This window comes from Tachysurus vachellii, chromosome 13 (assembly GCF_030014155.1).
Source record: "Tachysurus vachellii isolate PV-2020 chromosome 13, HZAU_Pvac_v1, whole genome shotgun sequence".
Taxonomy (NCBI): Eukaryota; Metazoa; Chordata; class Actinopteri; order Siluriformes; family Bagridae; genus Tachysurus; species Tachysurus vachellii.
In genome coordinates, this window is record NC_083472.1 from 11,435,929 (window position 1) to 11,460,102 (window position 24,174).

Below are 24,174 nucleotides of genomic sequence, written 5' to 3' on the forward strand. Positions count from 1 at the left end.
GCTTCCTCACTTTTGAAGCTAGTCCCTTGTTAGGATCAAGCCATGACTCTCAACACATAGATCCCCTCTGATAAAAGCGCAATCCCACTGACTGTCAGCAGTTATTCAGCAGTACGGTAATAGTGTTCTGCAAATTCTGCAAGTGCTGCAAGGGTAGACCATTTATGATTTTCATCTCTTATATGTTTCTTGTAGGTGAAGGAGTAGACGGTTTGCTTGGTGCTTCACCCCTAGAAGTGGCTACTGCAGCCATGGACCTAAAGGAGCGCAGACACCGCTCTCTGACCCGCAACCGCTGTGCCAAAGAGCTCCAGTTCACTACTTCGACTCTAGATGTGCCCACTCAGAAATCTTACAGCTCCAGCGAGACACTCAAGGTGTTTGAGCACGAGGCTCGTCTGCCTTACGGAGGCTGTGTGACTGATTTAGTACACCATGAAGGAGACGAATACTCCAGACAAGGAATGGGTGAGTTTATCTTTCTGCTAATGTGTGCACACATGCATCTACAAACATTTACATTAATCCTATCAGAATAGGTTGTGAATTCCAGCTCTGATAGTTAATAATTGTTCTCAGCTTAAGTTCGACAGTTTTTTTTTTAAATTCCAGTTGCAGTTATTTTAGTTTGTACCTGCCACTTTCTAACGAATTCAGTTTGCTCTTTCTTTTTTGTTAGCAGTAATCATGCAGTTACTAAGGATGAACTTTGTAACTATTACATTGCACAGTGGCACGCATTCATGTTTATGCATTCATGTTAATGCATTCATGATCTTTGTTTGTCCATCAAGCTTTATAAAAATAGGAAAAGTTCCCCCTTGATTCATATTTGTATGTGAGTATCGTTAGAACACATCTTTTTAATAGAAGTAAAGATTTTGTATTTGGTATATGTCACTCATGTTTGGTACATAGACAGTACATTTTTGGTTTGGTGGAAGAAAGAACGAAGGAACGAACGAAGGAACGAAAGAAAGAAAGAAAGAAAGAAAGAAAGAAAGAAAGAAAGAAAGAAAGAAAGAAAGAGAAAAATGTCTTGATATATCCATTATGCCATGGCAAAAGTCGTTTGGTCTAGCAGAACAAACCTCTCAAAGTCCGGGCTCCTCATAGCCGTGTTTATGCCACATGCTGCCACACTTCATTCTGTTTTTAAAATTGTTTAGTGCTGCATCTACATCAATAGTTAGGCTGAGTACTTCTATGTACTGTGTTTCATAGTTTCTCACTTTTAGGTTGTAAACATGCTCTAAACCAAATTTGAGGTAGTTACAGTTAGCACACTGCATTATTGATAATGGGTGAAACATTTATTTAAAAATAATTCTATTTTAAAAATTTGGATTTTTTTTTTAATTAAGTTAAGGTTTTAAAGATTTTTAGCATATGTATCAAAAGTGAAAATCAGAGATTAAAATAAAACGCGTACATTAATTGTTCAAACTGGAATGACGAGACCATATATTACACTCTACTCTAGTGGGTGTTCATTTTTTTTTTTTATTTTCTGTGTCTTTTACTGTTGCTAATGACATTTTGAAGCCTCTGTGGCATGGATGACGGAGAGATCTATTGCCAATGTTCACAGATCATTCTTTTCAGCTCCTCTTTGTTTGTGGGGTTACACTTCTTTATCTCCTGCTGTAGGATTGGCCAAAGATCTTCAGTGATATTCAGGTTTCAGATAACATACTTTTTTCAAAAAAACTCTTGTGTCTGTTTTGCATTGTGCCTAGGATTAATGTATTGAGCATTTTCTGCCAAAGCATCTTGAGACTGAGAATCATCTTTTCATTTAGCATTTTGTACACACATTATTTCTATTTATATGTTATAAATAATATTATAAATTGCATCTGATCAGAGATTGTGCTGCCCATTTTCATCAGGCTTATGTATATATTATTATTATTATTATTATTATTATTATTATTATTATATTATGTCTTATTTCAAGTGGCAGACTCTGCATAGACACAACAAAGGGAAAAAGCAGACCATTAGCAAATTACCTGGAAATCTCCTGACGGCCACTCCTGATTGGCTCCTCCGGGTTTGTGGTCTTTTGGCTGCCCCGCATTGTAGCCAAATTCAGTGGCACTGTCTATGGTGCTGAAGTGCTTCTGTACAATAGCAGTAGCAGATTTGTGTGGCTTACGTGTGGTGCAGTCGTTCACTCATCAGCTTATTTATTTTATTCATTTAGCTTACATCTTAAATGATAATGAATACAGTAATAAATACTTTTCTAAAAAGCTGTTTTAAAAAAAAGCACAGCTCAGTTCAAAAAACTCATTGCTTGAAGATGAGTGTGTTTAGTTCATTTCAGACAGATGCAAATGGCTGCGAGATCAAATCCCAGGACTGATGCTGGGCCTTTCTTAATTGCTAAGCTGTATGCTTAGATTGTGAACGCTTTGCTTTGGATAAAACATCTACCAAGCATTACATCTTATCTAATCGTTGTATTCATGAATTAGTTTTTTTTCTCTGATGCCCTGAGCATCAGCTGAAATCAGGTGCCAGTGTGTTCAATAGTACAGGTGTCAAACATACGCTCATAACAGGCTTGTTCCACAGTTCTTGTAATGTTAGCTCACTGTAGCTAATCTCTAAGATCTGTGCTCCTGCATGCTACAGGAAAGGTGTGTAAGCTGATCTTCAGACACACTCTTGCGTTACAGTAGACACCTTTCATTGAACCTAGTGCTGCTCTGAATATGTCACTTGTTTATCAGACATCCTCCTACTCGATGCCACTGATTATCTGTCACCTTCTGACACAGAGCTGTGTCTCAATCACAGGAGAGCTGTTTGTATCTTTAGTTATAAACTTCTACATGTCTCAATATTTTAGGACAGAATATAAGATGGAGATGAAGGTATCTGTAAGGGAAGAGACTACAGGTAAGTAGAGTCACTTAAAAAAAAAAAAAAAAAAAAAAAATATATATATATATATATATATATATATATATATATATATATATATATATATATATATATATATAATTAATTCTTTGGGGAAAATATGGAAAATATGAGACAATACTTGAGTATTGCTGAAAACGAACACTTGTTATATTTTTAATTACATTTTAAAGAACAAAGGATAAAAAATAGGGGGGCACGGTGGCTTAGTGGTTAGCACGTACACCTCCAGGGTTGGGGGTTCGATTCCCGCCTCCGCCTTGTGTGTGTGGAGTTTGCATGTTCTCCCCGTGCCTCGGGGGTTTCCTCCGGGTACTCCGGTTTCCTCCCCCCGGTCCAAAGACATGCATTGTAGGTTGATTGGCGTCTCTGGAAAATTGTCCGTAGTGTGTGAGTGCGTGAGTGAATGAGAGTGTGTGTGTGTGCCCTGCGATGGGTTGGCACTCCGTCCAGGGTGTATCCTGCCTTGATGCCCGATGACGCCTGAGATAGGCACAGGCTCCCCGTGACCCGAGGTAGTTCGGATAAGCGGTAGAAAATGAGTGAGTGAGTGAGTGAGTGAGTGAGTGAGTGAGTGAGTGAGTGAGTGAGTGAGGATAAAAAATAATACAAGGTCTTTTCTTCCCACATTGAGTGAATGAGTGTAGGCTGTATATCAAATAAATGAGTTCAGTTTAGCACAAAATCCAGTGCACAATAGAAGCAGGAATTGAACAGATTCTATCTGCCATAACATCTAAAAAAGGTTAGATGACATTTAAAATGTCTACAGCTTTTAAATATAACTAAGTAAGAAAAATAAAGTGTGTTGTATTCTATAATACTGTATGTGTTTCCTTTTGGCCTGCACTGTATCCTATAGCAACCTGTCTGACCTCAGAGCACAGCAATAAAAAACATCTTTCTTGGACACATCTTAGCTTCCCCTGTAAGTGCTGCCAAACAGATAAAGCCGTGAATTTCTTCTGTCTCAAAACATAAACAAAAACTTATATTAAGAAACTGAAACTGGGTTCTATTCTGTAAAAGAATTGAATATTATACAATGTATATCCACTGTGGTAAATTGAATGATTGCGATTGAATGATGTGATTGAATGTCATAAAACAACAAAGTTACTACAAAACAAAGACATTTCACCTGAAAGCATGATCTGAAAGAATTTATTAAGTTACTACTGTAAATATTTCCTTTTTACTCATTAAAACTTGAGTTCGTTTAAAAATAGCACATTATTTTATTTCTTATTTGATCAGAATTGGATAAAAACACTGAAAAGAAAGCATTTGTTTCTTGGGTTTTGTTTGCAGTTTATCCAGAAAAAATGTGATTGACATGACCAAAATTGTTGTATCTGTCTTTAGAGTCTTTTTTTAAAGAGTCTGACATTTATATCTGCATTATTGTTCATGGAATATGATTTCCTTTCTTGCAGGCTATTCCATTCTTACTGACTTATTATGTCACAGCATAAAAGAAATACAGAAATAGATTCCCTTCTGCTCTTTGATACTGGCAACAGATTTTTATAAAAATTGGGCTTGCTTTCCTCTCTACTGCTTTCAGAATCTGGAATCCTTTCAGTAAGTGAACAGCCATAAGGGCACTGCCTCCTTACTACTCTTATTCTGTTTTTCACTACATATACCTTATATGCTTTTTTCCAGTGTATTTCATCACACTAATGAGGAGAGTCAACCACTTTACCTTGTGACAGGAAACGAGCTACAGAGATTCAAGTTGAAACAATTCAAACTGTTTTGTGTTTTAGAAAAATTCAGTAAAACTTGATACAACAGCCTAATGAGTTGACCATAATTGATCCAGTGCGATGGCGTAAATATGTCATCTTGAAAAGGTGCCATCCAGTTCTTAGACCTCATCTGCCCCATCCTGCATTGATCCTCTTGCCTGAAGTGGCTTTCTAGTCGATAACATCATGCTCAGTGTTGAACCCTGTTTTCACTTCAGATGGAGCCTTTTCTCCCCTCCTTTTTCTCACCGCATCTGATCTCAGTGTTCATGACAGATGACCCAGGGTTCCACCAACTGAAAGTGATGTAGACTACAGTTTTTCTCAGAACAGGGTGAATGGAACAAAGCAGTAGCCAAGATAGTTAAAGTATGTTCCAGGTCACCGAAATGGACTTGGGTTGGGGGTTGTTTTTTTTTTTTTTTTTAGAAAACACATAGAAGAGAAGTCAGGTAGAGAACTACAGGTTGTCAGCTTGATGTATTCTTTGATCAGTCAGTTGATGGTTTCATAGCTCAGCCACAACAGACACATCTGTAGGAAGTGTTGCCACGGGAGACTAACAGTGTGCAGAGACCATATGTAATGCTTCTCAAAGGTCATGGGTAAATCTCACTCTTTCTGTCTCTCTCTGTCATATACACTAATCACCACAACCTGCATTTTGTAATCCACTGAGAAGATGCATATTAGGTTTTTTTTGTGTTTCTTTAGACATTTGACATCTTAATTTTTTGTTACTTCAGGTCTTGAATATAATATTTTGGTTCCCCATCACACAGCAGCTGCCAAACTAAGAAGGTGAATCTATATAGTTGACTTCGTGGAAACCATCACACCTGTATGTTGGCCTTTTCTATACTGTTGCTTCAAAGTTAATAGCGTGCAATTGTCCAGAATACCTCTGAATGCACAAACATGTTTGAGATTAGCACCATGCATAAACCAAGGTCCACAAAAATAAGTTTGATGTTTAAAAACTCACATGGCTTCCAAAGAGCCCTAACCTCCACCCCATTGAACATTTTAATTATGAATTTGAACAACAGAATCCCAGGCCAGACCATGCTTGTTCTTTTGTGGCTGAATAGGCAAAATTCCCACAGCTCCAAAATTTAGTGGCAAGCCTTCCCAGAAGATTGGAGGTTACTGTTACGGCACAAAGGGTACTAAATTTAGAATGGGAATGCAAAAAGTGTTAGGGTCTGGCCATGCAGTGTGCAAAAAAGCCAGCTAAGGCATCTTTTATAACCTCTGCTTAATCAGCAAGTCAGAGTAACTTAACACAGTTGATATAAACAACAAACTGCTCTTTCGTACATAAATGAGCCCAAGCGGCTAGTCTCACACTGACTTGCTTTGGTATTTGAACCTGCAATGGCCCAGTAACAAGGCTAAAGCATTTTCATTTTTACACTTTTTTTTCTGCTGTAGCTATTAAGCTGTTAATCTAAAACGTCTGCCTGTTTTAAACAACATAACAATATGACTTCCTGTTATTCTGTACCAGAATGCATATTGACCTGGACTCTCCTATGCTAATGTGTCAGACATCCCCATACTCACTCGTCCACAGGTGCAAATGAAAATTGAACACTGCATTCCCAGTTATCTCTTGTGCTCCAGACTTGCGAAAAAAGGGTAAAAACAAAACCAAAAACAAGGCCACTAAGAGGAGGTTGGTAGATCGAACGTAGCTACCGCCCCACAGATCAGAGGCATGTCTGGGCCTGCCATATATGCAGGCCTTCAGTCAACCCTCCTGCAGAGCCAGGGTAGACCCGGCTCTTTGCATTGATCGCATCAAGCTGTGTTTAAAGTTTGCTGCACTGATCTGTTCCTATTTCACTTTTTCCTGAGAAGAAAACAGGCTTTCATATATGCTTCCTGACATGCCTAGCATTATCAAAGTGGCTTTTAAACATAACTCCATTCAGATGGAAAATTTATGACATGATCATTCTTGATAAAAATCAAAGGATCAACCTTTGTTTTAGTCCATTGTTTCACTTCTGGAATGTTTAACCTTATCTCTGCTTCTGAATCAGGTACGTCTTAAACCATAATCAGCTTTATGGTAACTATAAGTAATGAGGTTTACCTTGGAAAAAAAAAAGTCAGTACTGCTTTTAGGTATATCTGCCTGAAGCTTCTGAGATGTGCTTGACTTCATTTAGTCCTTCTCTTGTTCTTAATCTCTTCCTCATTTATTTCTTCCCACAATTGGTGTTTTGATGTGAATTTATCTGTCGAGTCACACATTTTATTTACCGTTTTATTTTGTTGATTCTGCGCTTTGTGCATTTCAAATCCAGGCAGCTGAAGATCAAAGAAAGACCATAAAAGCTGGTGGCTATTAAAAATAAATGACTCTGAGATTAAATGCATTCTCCCTGACACAGATTCTCACTCTGTCCCTCTTTTCCCTTTCCTTATTTCTTCCTATTGCTCTTGTACCCTAAGTTGAGTCAACTCTTTAAAACACACTGAAGCCATTTGGTGTATCAAGTAGGTGACAGTTGAGAGGTATCTAGTTGGCTGGTTTGTAGCTTAGGAATTGGGATTGGTTTGTTTGGGAGTTTTCTGTCCATCCCATATCTCTTTTTGTTAAATCAAACAAAGAAGTAGGCACAGTTCATCTCCAGACAATGTCTAAAGTACAGAGGATAAAAAGGCATTACAATTTAGTACTTAACCTACATATTACTCTGGCATCACAGCCATCCAGTTCTGCAGATAACATTTCCATCCTCAGATTAACTATATACATATACCTTTTTCTATTTTTTTTCTCACTATCAATAGCTGAAGGCACTCAGAAAGCTTTCCACTTAGCAGGCCACATCAGAGACTGACGTGTGTGATCCAATGGACCATGGCTGCTATATTTTGCCTCTAAAGACAGTTTCCTGGGTTAGACAGGACTCAGGAGCCCCTGTGCTTATATGTGGAAAGCAGCGCAATTTCCGTGGGTCCAACTAAATGGTTGAGACCAAAACGAGGGCTTGGATTCCTCTTATATCTTGATTTCCTTACAACTGGCACTGTGACATTGAATTTACAGATTTGTTTTGTTTATCTTCCTGAAATGCTGACTACACTTGTAGTCGATGGGGCATCTGTGTCACCTTTTCTGACTCTCTATGCAAATCAATGCTTAATCATAGATGCCATTTAATATACTGCCCCGTCATTGGTTCTTCTCCAGTGGAAATAATTAGTTTGATTAAAGCCATTTGTTATAAGGCAGAGAGACTGAGTGGTAGTGAGCACAGGCCCATTTGAAGGAACTTGCCCTTGGGTTCAATTACTATAAGGGGCTGCTGAGTGCAGGGTATTTAATACTTTGTCAAATCTATTCTGTCTCTTAAAATGGCGGCCTCTTTAGCAGGATTGCCCGGAGGGCTATTGCTCAGGATCTGATGGAGACAGTACTCTCTATTAGAACTACAGAAGAGCCATTAGTGCATAAGAAATTATGAAAATACTTATCAATAAGTTTAAGTGTTTTATTTTTGTGTGATGTTTAATAAATAATGCATGATGATTAAATGTGCTAATGCTTAGACTATAGCAGAATGTTTGGGTTATCTTTACCTTTCCAACTGAAAGAATTTTGCAGTTATCAGCGTCTTCATCTTTCCAGTTTTGCTTGAAGTGCAGACACTTTATCATATCATATTTCTTTTTTTGGTCTTTAAGACTCATCAATTCCATGAGTTTATGTAAACATTACTTGAAGTCAGGTGGTATTTCGGAGGTGACACCATTCCCTATAGAGTCAGATCTATTTTGGAGGCCCAATTAAAAGGTGTTGAGTGACCGTGCAGTGCAGGTGGCTCATCAGTGCTGGCGCGTTTGACAGTGACAGGGCCATGTTGTAGACATGCTTTTAACTCTACGGCCCAGCTCTAATGGGGACCCTAATGATGTTCCATGTGTCTCGGGACTGGTGTGTTGTATGGAAGTTGGACACCAACCCCAGAGTGTTAGTGCTAGCAATTAACACCCAGCCCTCCTGAGTCCACTAGTGACAACACACCACCCACAGTCCTGACATGTCCTGCACAGGAAGCAATGTCACACCGACAGGAAGAAAGTGCTCTGCAGTATATTAGATGGGAGGTTCAGATGTTGAGTCCGTACACAGTTAGCGTAGACTGTGCAGTCCACAAGTTATTATCTCATAAATATCACTGCGCATCTGTCAATGACAGTGAATCAGGGAATGTGCATCTCCATTACATGCAGCTGTAGCTGTCAGGGGTAGGTGATGAAGAACCCAAGTGGGGTCTCCACTGAGATGTAATTGCAGAGTACTTGTTAGTAATTGTTGGATAGCAGACTAATGCTGACGGTGCTCATTGTGTGTGCGTGTGTGTGTGTGTGTGTGTGTGTGTGTGCGTGTGTGAAATAGCTGCATGATTGTTGGCTCTGGAAAAGGGTCAAACTGTTAGGAGATCCAAAAAGACATGCAAACAGCTGTATGATTTTATTAATGGAACTACAATCCCACAATATCACAATACTTTTCACAGCATTACATTATGGTGGGAAACTCAGCAGGTTGACCTTGATTTATTTCTTCCTCTTCATTTCTCTTATTTTGTCCCCAACATTTCAGACTAATTTTTCTACTAGCTACAACACACTCTCCCTTTTCTTTTTGGAGCAGCCAATTTTTTTTAGTTACTCCAATCAAATATACAACAATCATGGCTGCCTCTTAGCTTATATATATGGAAGAAGGTAGTTAGCAAGTGTGCATCTGGCCTGACATAGCATGAACACCTGGTTGAAACGATTGAAGCGGGTGACTTCATGTGTCTCAGAGGAAATGCATATTAACCCTCACGCTCTCTGTTTGCTAGAAAAGCAGAGCTAGTTACGTCCATTGTTACCACCTGTAAAATATCCACTGGTTGCTCCAGAATCTTTAGAAACACAAATAAATGGAACCACCAACAACTAAGTCAGCAGGAGGTATTTTTACTTGCCTGTCTGTTTAGAAAGTCCTCCGTTGTGCTCTAGCATCAAGCACTTTAGTTTAGGCGTGTGATTTGGGACCATGGCACTGAAAGCAACACTGAAGAAGGGTGCTGTATTTAAGTGAACTAGCAGTGTTTCTTACCAGAAATTGTGAGACTCTGGCAGGTAGATCCCTGACCATCTAGGGGACCCAAGGGCATGCTCCACTAGAAGAACATTTTGTACCATTTAAAGTCGAATCGATTTAGTGCACTTTGCGAGCAAATTAAGAGGATAGGTCTATGAAGAACTGTGTGCTCTGGTAAACAGTTTTGTGCTTTAGTAGTAATTTAAACATAAACACATTGGTTGCATGGAAATGAATGATAGATATAGTTATATAGGTGGCATAGATATGAGCACCCACAAATCATGCTAAATGAGACAGAGTTTAGTGTGGTACACTAATGGCCAAGACATAGCATGCAATTGAGACGTTAAAGAAATGGTTAGCTATGGTGAATGTTTATTTTTTTTTATATATATATATAAATTAATGAAACATACTGCATGAGGCAGACGTTATTGATCAATTACCTATTGTCAAACGTGAAATTGGACAGTTCATTTTTATAGGTTTTAAGGAAAATGGTTCTAATTCCGTTTCGTAGTTGAATTCTTCTTCACTTGGCCTGTGGATGGAAACCCTCAGGCAGCCAGCCAGGTCTACTCCTTGTAGCCTGTTACGAAGGTCTGATTAAACTTGAAAAATGAAGGTAACTACAATTAGCTGAATGAATGAAATTAATCAGTGCATTTGTAGCACACTGTAGATAAGAAGAATATGCAGTTTATTATAAGATGGCTGCTGCTCCTGAGTCTTTGTGACTACAACCATAAACAAGACATCCTTAGAAAGCTGACAATTACAAGCTTGCTTTTATAGACACTGATGTACAATGTTATAAATAGCTAGAATTAGCTTTAAGCTAGGTATGACAATTTATGAGATTAATAGTTTTATGATCAAGACTCACTTTAAAACAAGTATTTTTATTCAAATAAATTCTAATCTTGAGATCTAACGTGAATTTTTATCATATAATGATAATACATAAAATAGTCATTCATATACTCATATAAGCAGTCTTTGTTCTTGTAAAAATATCACATGAAAAACATACAAACCGTATATCATTGTGTATTTTTGTTTCATTGCAATATGATTGAAGCATTTGCAGTGAATCATTTGTGTCGTAGTCATCTATACCAGTATCTAGACAATGGGAGAACATTGCGCGGCACTTTGTACCAGTCAGTTAGCATAATTTAGTGAAAATTGTATGGAACTGATGATTCTGTCTATATATCTATATCAAAAATGATCAGTTTGATATCAGTTGGCTGACCAGGGATGTGAGGCTGACTTGGAGTGAGAGATGCTTTGTTGAGTCAGTGGTGTAAGACAGGTCTTTTCATTTAGTATGAGAAGTGTACAAATATTTGATGAAGATTTGACTGACGATAAAACATCGATGGGCAAATTGTCTTGCGGATTGTGTTGATAATTAATAAGAAACATAGATCGGCTTCCACCAAAATCACTGAGTATACCATTACATTTCTTGAACTCCGTATAGCTCATAGGCAATTATATATTTTATTTTATTCAATTTCTATCACTGCTTGATTACATTTTTACTAAAGTCAATCACTCTCAGCTGGAAATCATCAGCTGCTATGCTGAGACATAAACCAAGCTGTGAGTCATCAATTTCGTATCATTATTTTCCTATCTTATGTATAGAATTTTGATTCCTGCTAATAAATGCTCTATGCGTGGCGACAGAAAGAGAGAAAAGCAGAAATGGAGCAGAGCAGCACAAAAATATAAAGGGGGTGTTAGCACGGCAGTAACAACTGTCTATGATCAAGGCCTTATATATACCTCAAAGCCACATTACAGGTAGACGTTAGATCCTCACTGCTGCCTCCAAAGCAAAGAAAAGTGCTCTCTTTAGAACAGCCTCCTTGCTTCTCTGGGGAAAAAAAACAACAGCAATAACTCTGTGATCCAGACTGATGATAGTCATTTCCTATGTAGAAGTCTGTCACTTTGAAATGTTTATCAGGTGATGCCCACAAACTCCAGAGGATGTAGCCCAAGAGAACATTCATGGGTTTATCTGCCCTTTTCTTATAATGTGATTGCATTACTGCCCTGTGCAGGGCTTTACTGCTTTTCTTCTCCTCTAACCGCTCTCTCATGCATTTACTTTTAGCTTTGCATGAACGACATGTTGCATCATTCACATTGTCACTCTGTTAATGACATTATGTTTTGCTCTATTTTGCCTTTTCAGCATCCATCCGATTCCAGATCCATGATGCCACAGGCAGTTATTAGTTGCTTGAGGGCTGAATTTTTTCCCCTGCACTTGTTTCAGTGATGGATATAGATGTTATACTTACATTCTGTGTACCGTATGTTCCCAATAGTTTGCTTTGCCATAAATGCAACATCTGATTTAAAAGTGCAATGTTTTCAAGGACACATTTCCTCAGTTCTCAGCATTCCATGGGGCCAGCTGGGCTTTTAGGCCTTTGTTAAGTGTACAGTGCAGCTAACAAATGGAACAAATTGAACACGGACATTATCGGGCATTATCAATCAGCAGCAGGACCTCAGGGGTTCCAGGTGGCTTGAGGGTTCTACTGATCTCTGACTAGAAGCCAGCTCCTCCCCCCGCTGGAGCAGGTGGTATTTTACTCTATCCGATTGGCCAGTCTGCCTACCTCTCACCGTCTCTCCAAATGGCTCTTTAATGAGTCTGATGAAGCATAATGATGGGCAATTTCCACCCCTGGGGCCTACAATGAGCTTTACCCAGGCTTCAAGGCTAAGCTGCGGTGGCATATTACCTCAGTGTGTGTTCCGGCTCCAGAGAAAGATACCATTGCAGGCGAGCATGACTAAAAGGCAGCACTGCCATGGCTGGAAATTATGAGTCAAATGTATTTTAAAATATGTTTATTCAGATTCTGTTCAAGCATTCAAGTCACATTTTACTAATTAGATCCTTTTATAAAGTTTTGTTGCTTATTGGATACGAGGCATTTTTAAAATGATTTTTAAGCCTGATTTAATAATCAATAAACTTTCATTAAAATTCAGAAAGACACAAAAAAAAGGGAGATTGAGAGAGAGAGAGAGAGAGAGAGAGAGAGAGAGAGAATGGGTAGACCAGTTTCTGACTTTTTACATGGCTGCTTTTAGCCACTTCAATCTGTTTGAGGGATTTATTGTAAGAGCACCTGACAGTATTTGTGCTTGTCTAAGAGGGAATATACGGGTCAGATAATCCTGATAAACCAGTCAACATTGTCTGTTTAAAAAAAGAGTCACAAGCAGGATGAGTAACGTGTGACAAAATCCCATTCTGCACAGCTGGCTTACTGCTCATTCATACAGATGTGATGATTACCAACAGACATATTCCACCTATAATACACATCCACATGCACTAATAATGAATTCATGAGATAATTGTAACACCTAATTTTATCACTCTGAAACCTAACATTATTCCACCTCTTAATCAAATTGTTGAACTTTGGTACAAAAATCTACCAGCAGCTTTTCTCCCCTCCTCCTCCTCCTTTCTCTATCCCATCTGCCTACTCCAGTCAAAACTGCTGTGACAAGTCTCAGGTGGAGAGATGCTTTTCCTGGGAGTCCTCGTTGGTGTTTACTCAATTACAGCAAAGGTTCAGTGCCACTCTTTTCATTTGCCATCATCAGCCACTACTTGCACTTATCTTTATGGCTCCTCCAGGCTCCCCAGACCTTTATCGAACTGTCTCCACCAGCATCTTCCAGTACTTCATCTCTTCTGACTTCTGCAGTAGAGTTAACAGTCACCATGATCCACATCAGACTGCCATACAGCAGGGAGCTGTGACATAAAAGTGCAGTGAAACTCAAAATCATAGCGAATAATAACTGAGAATGTCATGAAAACTGAGACAAGAATAGACTGAGGTAGAAAGATTAAAAAAAATAAGAGCAGATGTAGGTATGTAAATTGTCTGAATGGAAATTCATTCAATTAAACCACCAGTATGTATATATATGCCACCTTTTTTTTTTTTTTTTTTAATTGAGATTTATTGACAGTTGTTCTTGTCAACATTAACAAAATGTTAACTTTTAAGTGAAAAGTTAAAGCACATAAATATTTGCATTTAACATTTATATTTAATTGCATTTATAAATGCATAAATGTAATGTTTACATTTCGTGTTTAGATTTCTATTTAACATTTACGTTTAATATTTACTCACATTATTTAAAAAGCATTACATTTGAGGAACATTATGTTGAGGAAAAACATGCAATGTTTTAAAAAAATAAATGATTTAAAATGATTTAAAAAAATATATATATATAATAATAGATTACAATTGTCCTAATTGTTCAAATGTCAGAAAGAAAGTATTAAACTCCACAAAGATTCACACATTGCTAGATTCTGTTCCCAGGTTCACCATCTGTTACTGTTAAGCTGAATATTAGGAGAATGAATTGAGATTGATTTACAGTCGTTGCGTTCAAGAGGATACGAGGGATAATGTCTTTTAAAGGGAGAATTTAACTCATACAAATTTTATTAACACACTTACAAAGCAATGTTGCAGAGAGATTGCCTGTGGCAAAGGCACGGCTAAAATAAAACCACGTGTCAGATTGGTGTTCTGGTTATTTCTAATGTAGGATCGCAAAGCAACCTTTAGACGATCCGTAGGCGAGTGTGATCTCCTCTGGCTCGACTTCTCTCAGAACTGCAGAAAGGAGATTAAAAGAACAGCAGGATCGGGCATTGCCCCTGTGGCGTACGAGATACGGTCACATTCTTTTGTAAATTATACTTATACTTTATAGTTCTTTTTAAAGAAGAAGTAGATTGTGTTGTTAGAATGGATATATTGGAAAATTCAAGTCAAAATCAGCTAAAATTTAGAGGCATATTTCTGGAGGTTCCACACATCATCATGGAAAGAAAGGAGGTGAAGCTTTTTTTAAAGTACTTTTATAGCTACTGCAAGTACATAACACAAGTATACATCTCCCAAAAATACAGCAAAAGGTCTTCACCAGCCTTTGTTCAGTCTCTACTGTTTCACCCTCACAGGATGTACCGGAAATCTCATCACTCTTACGCTGATTCCCCTGCAGTCTGAACTTATCTCTTATCTCCCTGTTTTAACCTACTCAATGGTATAAAACCAGCGCTACCCAGCATGGCAAATGTTTTCTCTTTTTCATTTTGCTTGTGCAAGTTTGCTTTTTGTTTAACAGTATGCAAAACAGCCACTTTCTACTTCATTAGATGGCCAGATCTCTGCAAGTTAGGAAGCTTAACGAATTTAGTCAGGGAGCAAATTCAGGTTCAGATCACTCTGCTCACTGCACATATGCACGAAGCCAGACTCAAAGGCTCTGCATTGCCTTTTACCCACAGCAGAATCTACACAGAACACACTACACTGCACAAGGACAAGCTCTTCTGAAGGCATCTGTGTTCATTCAGTGCTCACAATCAAACGCTTCAAAGGCCTCAGCCGCAGTTGTGGTTGTACATTTTCCTAAGCTCAGTGTGAACATGCACATGGACACAAGTTTTATAGTGCATGTTAGAGTGCATGTCCACACACACACGCACACACACGCACACACATGTGCTCTTTATTTTAAATTATGCACACACACAAAAGTCTACTTTAATTGGGATTAGATTTAGAGGTTTTTTACTAGGATTAAATTTATTGTTGACAGTTAATTTGTGCTGAATTTGAACCTGAACTATTTGGAACTGAGGCTTCAGAAACCAATTAATTGATTATTGTTCTTTACAGTAATTGAGGTTTTATCATTTTGTTTCTTTTAAAGATTCAAGAGGATTATTGTCATGTGCACAGTGAAAACACAATGGTTTAGACCATACAATGAAATTCTTACTTTGCACTTCTCTCTTGGTTGGTCATTTTATATTCAAATTCAAATTCTAAACTTGACCGATGAGTGATTTAATGAAACTGACACTTTTATAAGACAAACTTTTAACTTTTGTAAACATTTCCTCTACAGGTCTGTGTCTGATAGATACAATTCTAGAAGTGATAAATTATTTTTCAGCCTAGGTGAAACTCTCGCCTGTGCTTGCGTAGTACTTCTTATCAGGTGTTAGTATTTGATTACACGGGTGTTTCGTTTATGCCGGCAATCAAATACTATAATCATATGGCAGTAATGATATATCGCATTGTTTCACTCGATAAGAGGCAGGGTTGATACCAGGATAGTCGATATTTCTTACATTTTTACGTACTTGCTCATTCAACAGACTGCAAAATAAAGTAGGCTATTCATTACAAACTAACACTTTTATCACTCGAGGTGTAATAAACATAGAAACTTAATCAAGCCCACACTTCTCCTCTGAGCAGTAGATCTTATTCCTTATCGCAAATCAGGCAGGGCTATAGGTATTAAAAAAATGTATGCCATGTTCTTTTCACAGGACAATATTCTAGCAAAAAAGCAAGTAGGAGCTAAGATTCCTCTGATTCTTTAATGTTTGGTTTTTAGGGGCACTTTGGCTTCCTGGTGAGTTATGATGTCGATAGGTAGTGAATCATGGACCGGAAGATTACATTACAGTGTACTGAAACGTTCTAGCATGTTTACACCTGCAGCCAGACATTTGCATTTGGTTTACATTTATAGACAGACATATAGCTAATATGATATATGTACACAGACAGAGATTCATTTCTAAAGCAAACCTATTCAGGTTGCCTTTCCTCTCTGATTCATTCCAGGCTAAAGAAATCACTGAGGACGTTCATATTCAATTGCGAAGAAAGCCAAATTAACAAAACACACCTAGTGCTACCAAGGACCGTGTCATCATAAAAACTCCTCATGCTTCAGACGTGTCTTCCATTCTGTCATGCTAATAGTTTAGTCGTGTTTAATTTTGTTATGTTTTAGGTAATATTTTGTTTTATACTGCTAATTATCTAATGGATAAATACTGTTATTAAGTTTCGGTTGTTGTAATTTAATGTTTCAATCATGCTGAATGTTGTACTCAATTGAAAATGGAAAACTACGGCACATATTGAGCCATTGTGTATTGTTATAGTGCTGTAAAATTACTATCTGGGTGTCTTGCCATTATTCCCTGCTGAATGTCCACAGGAAAAACCAGCAGATTAGCTTGTGGGTGGGAGCAGACGGTCAGATATGAATCTCTTGATAAAAGAGAGATACATTTTAGTCCATTAAAACTCAAACTGCAATGGACACATACGAGGTGCCTCAGCTCCGCAGTTGTACTTCCACTGTATCTAAATGTAATAGTCTAGTTGATTTTATTTTCAATGAACATTAGCCTTCTTTTCACTTAAATTAGCTACATTAAAAATCTTTCGCTTAGGATTTCTTGAAGCAAATTGCTTAGTTATTGTTAAACAGTCTACACAACTGAAGAGATTTTCGTATAAATTATTGTTATGTACCCAAAATAATCATTCTAAAAATTCTTGTGGGTTAAGACCGAACACTACTAACAATTAAAATTGTGCATTCGTTCTGATTGTGAGGGATTGCACGGACAATGCTCTTTTAATTACTAGAGAGGAGAATGTTGCAGTGCATGCCTTTTTCTCTTAATTGCTTTTTCCCTTGGCTTGGCTGTAATTGGGCCTCCATTGTGTCTATTGATTTAGTTTGATGTGCTTTAATCTGGAAGAAGTTATACTGTATATTTATCTGGTAATGGGGTCTGGGGGCAGGACGGTCCAACAAGGTATCCCTTGCTTTTGAAATGGTCGAGAGTCTGAATTCAGATCTGCTCATTTAAATATCTTACTTCTTCCTATTCTTCTTTTCACTGGGGCTGTAGACTTGACACCTGATTACCATACTCTTATTTGCGTCTTCTCGCTGCCTCAGAGTTAAAAGCCCACAATCGAATGACTTTGTCTACTGTAGCTTTAAGATTTCCTTTCACTGGTGCTACAATGTAGAGTCCATGTCTGACTCATGTGTACAAAGCGAGGTACATGAAGACATAGTTTGCCAGGGTTGATGTGGACTGCACAAACGACCTGCACAGAACCCTGACCTCAAAGCCCATTGAAGCATCTTTGAGATTAATTGGAACACCACGCTTCAGGTCTTTTCACCTGACATCAATGCCTGATCTCACTAATACTCTTCATGATGTTCCTTACTTGTTTAGGTGATTGAAAACAATGTACACAGAAAAGACTGTAACTAGAAGTTAGATGAAAGTTGTCTGGTTTTAGGTTGTGTATCCATCTCACCTGAGAGACATTTCAGCTTAACAGTGATTGAGTTACCTTTCTTTCTTTCTTTCTTTCTTTCTTTCTTTCTTTCTTTCTTTCTTTCTTTCTTTCTTTCTTTCTTTCTTTGTGTTTTAGGAAACTTCACCCTGGCAGAGTTAGGAATCTGCGAGTCCACTGCCCACCAGAACACCTACTGCCCCAATCTTGGGCTACTGCACGGCTATACTCTGAGCCCAGGCTCAGATGCTGACTCAGATCCTGAAGGCCCCATCTCTCCAGAAAGAGCCATGCAGCTGTGGAGCACCCGCAACGTCAAGTCCCGCCACAGCTCCGGTCAGTCCAGTCACGAGAACTCGGCCCTGACCCTCACTGATTCTGAAAACGAGAACAAGTCTGATGACGAGTCAGGTAGGTGGGTGTGAATGAGGTTAGGAGTAACCGAGCAACCTAGACAAGGTAGAGAAAAGTCATTGAGGCTCTCCTAGAGTGATGTTCAGAAACCATTACAGAACAAAACTATGTAGATATAAAAAAAAAGGCAAGGATTTAATTTTTTTTTTTGTCCAAGGATTCAAGGATTTTTGGTTTTAATTTGCATTCTTTAGGTTTGTAGTTTACTGCTTGTCACATGTGAAGTAAAGTAAGGTGTCTTGAGAGCACACTTTATTGCAACAGCACATTTTATTACAATTTTTGTTGACTAAATTTAGAGGATGATGAGAGTAGGTAAAGGTGTTTTTACACACAAGTTAAGACAGAACCTCCCTCTGGATCTGGCTGGATCTTCTTAACATAGATACATTCCGTCCCACATAGATACCCTAAAGATTTCTACTTCCCAAAAACAGTTCAAGTGTGCTCAAGTCTTGTCTTACCTTCAGAGGTCAGTCTCACATGGATACTGTAGATTTGTTCCCAAAAACCGCCGCTTTATTCATTAATAATCCTCCGCTCTCATCCCACGGCTCTTATTTACAATTCATTACCGAATTAACCAAATTAAATTACCGAATTTAATACCGAACATCCTTTCAACATGCTTTGTAATGTTTAACTTTATGCAGTTGTAGAAATATTGAGTAAGGCAGAAGAGGTTCACTTTTGAGAGCTTGGTTCTTCACCTTGCTTCAAGTGCTTTCAGTGTTTTTTTGTTTGTTTTTTGTTTTTTCTTGCAACAACTTTTACATGTCACTTGCTTATTAAAGAGCTACATCTGAGCAGTGATTTCTGTAAAGCTGCTGTGTGAAAAGGTCTGCTGTTGAATGTGCTATACAAATAGAGTTCAATCAAACTGAATTGAATTTGCCCAAATAATAAGCACCACTTGCGCAAATTTAATTTGATCTTCGTCCACTGTGAAGACAACTGGATGTTTACATGTTGACAGTAAAAGTGACTTTATCACCTCTTCATCTTTGCCTCTTCATTTAGCAAAACAGAACATCTGGATATTTGCATTCACACCCATATGTGCTTTATGAGTATGCTGTTATATGCTGGAGATTTCATCTCCCTTTGCTCTTATAATAACCTTCAATCTTCTGGGAAGGTTTTCCACTAAAGTTTGGAAAGTGGCTGTGGGGTATTTGCTCATTCAGCTACAAAAGCATTAGTGAGGTCAGGCAATGACATGAGACAAGAAGACCTGGATGCACATACCTAAGGTGTCCAGTGGAGTTGAAGTCTGGGCTTTGTGCTTGGTTCCAGCGAAGGGAGATTGTAATGCTATAGCCGGCAAAGGCATCTATACAATTTTGTTATTTCGGTTTGGGGAAATATTTTGGCGAAGACATCACATATGGGTGAGGTGTCCAGAAATTTTGATAATTTAGTGCGGATTGTACTAGATTTATATATTTAATAAAAATAAAATTTAATAAAATTTGGTCTTGTTGGTGCCAGTCGGCCATGAAAAAGAATAGTTTTCATTGATAATGCAGTGCAAAATGACTGGTGGCTTGCCTGACAGGATGCTCTTATTAACTGACTGAGAACGGGACTATTTTTAGTTGTTATTTACTCTGTTTATCTGTTTCAATTGGATTCATGGCTGCAGTTTATATTTTCTCTCTAGTGTTTCCCCTGGCAGTTCTTGTGCATCACTTACAACGATCGCATGTTTCCGTGTTAATTCGGTGCCACCCTAAACCCTTGCATGGCTTGCAGGAGGTGTCAAATGAGGTTAATGAAAAGACAAAAAAACTCAGTCTAATTAGCAAGATTCACACAAAAATGTAGCAGTTCCGTCAGCTGTGAACTCCAACATCAGAAAAAAAGCCCCTCAATTTATCAAACTCCTCAACAGCTATTGAATGTATAAAAAAACACCTTGGAAGAAAAGTCACTTTCATCTCACTAGCTGATAATTGCATCTCGGCTAATTGCCATGCTAATCTCTTATGCATGGTTTATAGTATGGTTCTTTTTTCCTAGCTCAGGATTATGCAAGGACATGGAATGTATCAGTCACCACAATGCCCTGTCTTTACTGAGGCTATTCATATTCTAGATTATTTATCGAAACAGATTTTATTATTTGGCAATATGTGTGTTACTAATAGCTTGTGATCACTGAAGACAAATTCTCTAAAACGATATGCTGAATATGAAAATACAGTTTATTTGTCCTGACAAGTGGAGAGAAAATACAGTATAAGAGAGTACCAAGAGAGTGAACCTGCCTCTTCCGCTCCTTTTTTGCATGAAGACGCTTTAAGATTTATATCACCCTCTCATTGTCTCTTTGTCTGTTTATAGAAATGCAAAAACTGTCTTTCTCTCACTCTGTCATCTCCTACTATCGCCTCGATACGGATGCGTCGGCACTGCCAGTCAATATGATTGACGACTGTCGCTCACAGTGGTTTTAGGATGTGGTTGCATGAATGGGGTCAAGCAAAAATTTCCATTCGTTATCTCCCTTTTGCCTGCTTTCATAAACATTAAATGACTATAAGCTTATCATCATTTTTAGAAAATAAATACATATATAAAAATGTATATTGAGATCACATGACATACACAGGACTTACAGGAAGTAGTTACATGACTAATTAATATAGACGTCTTACAGCATACTCGCTCAGACATTACATTTGTGGTTCCCATGTAGAACATGACCTCGAGTATCTTTCCACAACAAATGTGATGTACTTCCCAAAAGCATGCATGTAGATGGACTGGCTATGTCAATTTGTCCCTAGGTGTGAATAATCGTGTGAGTGTGTCTACATGGTATCCTGCTACGCACTGGCGTCGATCCCATTTAGGGTGTATTCCTGGCTCGTACCCAGCGTTCCTGAGATCCACTGTGACCAGGACAAAGCAATTAATTTGGCAAACAATGGTGATTTTTCCCCCACTTGGTTGGAAGTTGCAGGTTGTAAGTTACCCAGGTGTCTCCTCATGTTTTGATGGAGCAGCAACTCAACTTTGAGAATCTCCCAGATTTCAGGGACCGTTTAAGACAATAAGGTGAGAACCCACAGTTGTCTTGGAACCTCACCTTATTGTCTTAAACCCACAGTTTAAAACAATAAGGTGAGAATAGTGTCATAAACCGATCAACACACAGGCACAATCACCTAAAACTGTTTAATTATAGTAACTGTTAATTATAGCAGCATTCCATAGTAACTATGTATTTAAAATGACTTTTAAAACTGTGCATGCGAAGGGTGAAGCCAACGCTCTGATTAATGTTTATTTATTTATTTATTTACTCAATATAACTGATCTATTGTATATTTTTTTTTTTGTCTATTATTGAAGTATATTTTGCAGATTGTATTATCTGCAGAGACTAGAGAGAAGACAGGGCAGTGAGGAGGTTGGTAATGAGACCTCATGTCTGGCTGATTGTCTAATTAACCAGCATGTATACTGGTTCTCTTGGCCTTTGCTTCTGAGCTGCCTGCTCCTGAGTGATTGATTAAGGCCAACTATTCCACTCAAAGAAATGACTAAGATGTCCTCACCTCACAAGGGCACGGAAGCCGGCGTCGCCGACACCGCTGCTCCTTTTGTGCTTCCTCTCCGCCTCAAACTGCGTGCTTTCTGTTTAAAGCTTCAACAATGTTCCAGTACCCTGTGTTGCACTTTAATGAGTCGAAGCCATCACGTTTGCAAGGATTTTATTGGACACAAGTACATGCATCAAAACAGTTGGGGTCTGACAGGACTTTTAAAACAAGCTCTCTGCCAGCACGTCTGCTGCGTTTTAGTTTAGCATCTTATTTGTGGCTTATGTTGAGGTGTAGTCACTCCCTCAGGCCCATTGCAGACCACATAGGAATGTGTGTGTCATTGACACACTCTGTCACACATGTTTGTTTGCATAGGTGTACACAAACAAGAGATAAGAAATTCATCATTCAATTGCAATCCCACATGACTGGCGACGGACGGCGTTGACCGATCAGCATTGCACATCACGTTTAGCAAACAAAGAGGCCCAAGCGCCTCATGCTGAGAGGAGAGTGGGGAGATTTTGCCTGCTGGATTATTCGTATTCTCTGTCCCTGATCTGTGTCACTAAGCATTTAAAAAGCTTTGGATGGAATTCATAAAAAAAGGCCGTTTTTTTTTATTTCATTTTTTTCAATTATTTTATAGGACTAGTGAGATAATTATGTTTTTTTATTGTTATTATTATTATTATTATTATTATTATTATTAGTTTTTTGTCAGTTAATATTGTGTAGACACAGAGAGATCACTCTGTGTGTCTGGGTTTGTGCGTGATTTGTAACATGTGCATAGTGAGCTAGAAGAATTACATAGCCATGCGACTTTGTGGAAATCTGTACTGCTAAACTTGCAACAAGCAAACATAATAAATCAGTTACAGTCATGTACCAGGAGTCGGTGGAAAACATTTGGATAACCATAAATCATGCTTTGTGTAATTTCAGCTTGCATTGATGAGGTAGATACATTAAATCAACAAGATTTAATACAGTCAATTATGTTGCTTAAGGAAGATGAATGAATAAGTCTCATTAAATAAGTGAAGTCAGGTCTGTGTAAAGCTACACATGGAGGAGAAAAGGGACTTATTGATGGTTTGGTAGGGTGCAAGTTGCTAGTTTGTTTTACTTTGTTTGAGATATTATGTAGGAGTGTGTTGTGTAAACCCTTAATAAGGATTTGAGGTGTATCTCTGCGGAGTGTATTTTTTTCTTTTTCTTTTCCTGTCAGCTCTGATTGACGGTGTCACCCTTCCCCTCCTTGGAGTATTCATTAAAGGTACTGTGTGTTACATTTCTCACCCACATACTGCTCACACACTGAGAGACAACACACCTTCCACCTTTCATTAATGTATCTCCATTCAAGTGTAATCCAGAACATGTTGAAGTTTCACAGGTTCTGCTATGATGCTTTATGATTATATTTTATTTACGAAGCAAACTGGCTCTTCACATTCTGCAATTAATGTGAACAACCTTCAGCAACCTTCACACTTTCTCTTATTCACATAACGAGTCCTGACAGCATGAGTCAATGCCATGCACCTATTTAGCCATCAATAATCTAGAGACGAGGTGGCACTTTTCCCCAGCATTCAGGCGTTTACTCATGACCTCCTCTCTCCTCTCCCGCCTGTGTCATTCTCTCAGAGTGAGAGGTTGTAGAGGGAAACAAAAAGCTGTTTTTTTTGAGTTTCACAAAGGTCATATTGACTTCCTCCACTAAAACCATGAAAGGGAAGAAAAGGGAACGGTTTGTGTAAGGAAGGCAGGAAGCTCTTTTCTATGGTACATGCAGCAAAGGACAGCCAGTGATAGGTTCTTTTTACGTAGTTAAACCTTTTCAGTCTTATGTCTACCTGCTCGATCATCGATATTAAAGCACATCAGTCACTGTTGTCTGAAAACAACATAAGATGCAGTGCTATTGATTATTAACTTGGATTGATGCTTCATTTATATAAAAATGGAGAAAAAATCGTGAAACAATTATACTTGTATTATATTTCAATGCACTCTAAGAAAACACTCCAATACATCCTATATGCAGCCTTTTCTATATGATGAATGTCATTGTCCTGTCACAAGCATGCAGAATATATATATATATAAATATATCGACGTTCTGTCATATGTCTTCTTCTGCACCAGTGTGTTTATGGTTTATGGCC

At 38.2% G+C, this 24,174-nt stretch overlaps 1 protein-coding gene across 1 annotated transcript in view; it reads left to right on the top strand.

Moving 5' to 3' along the window:
• The first annotated feature begins 206 nt into the window (after positions 1–206).
• The window catches only part of tenm2a (teneurin transmembrane protein 2a), a 206,682-nt gene continuing 182,714 nt past the window's right edge, over positions 207–24,174 (top strand). Inside the window, exons 1-2 of the mRNA XM_060885595.1 lie at positions 207–468; positions 18,168–18,365. Coding sequence (XP_060741578.1) covers positions 252–468; positions 18,168–18,365 — 415 coding nt within the window. The 5' untranslated portion in view covers positions 207–251. The remainder of the gene's footprint in view (positions 469–18,167; positions 18,366–24,174) is intronic.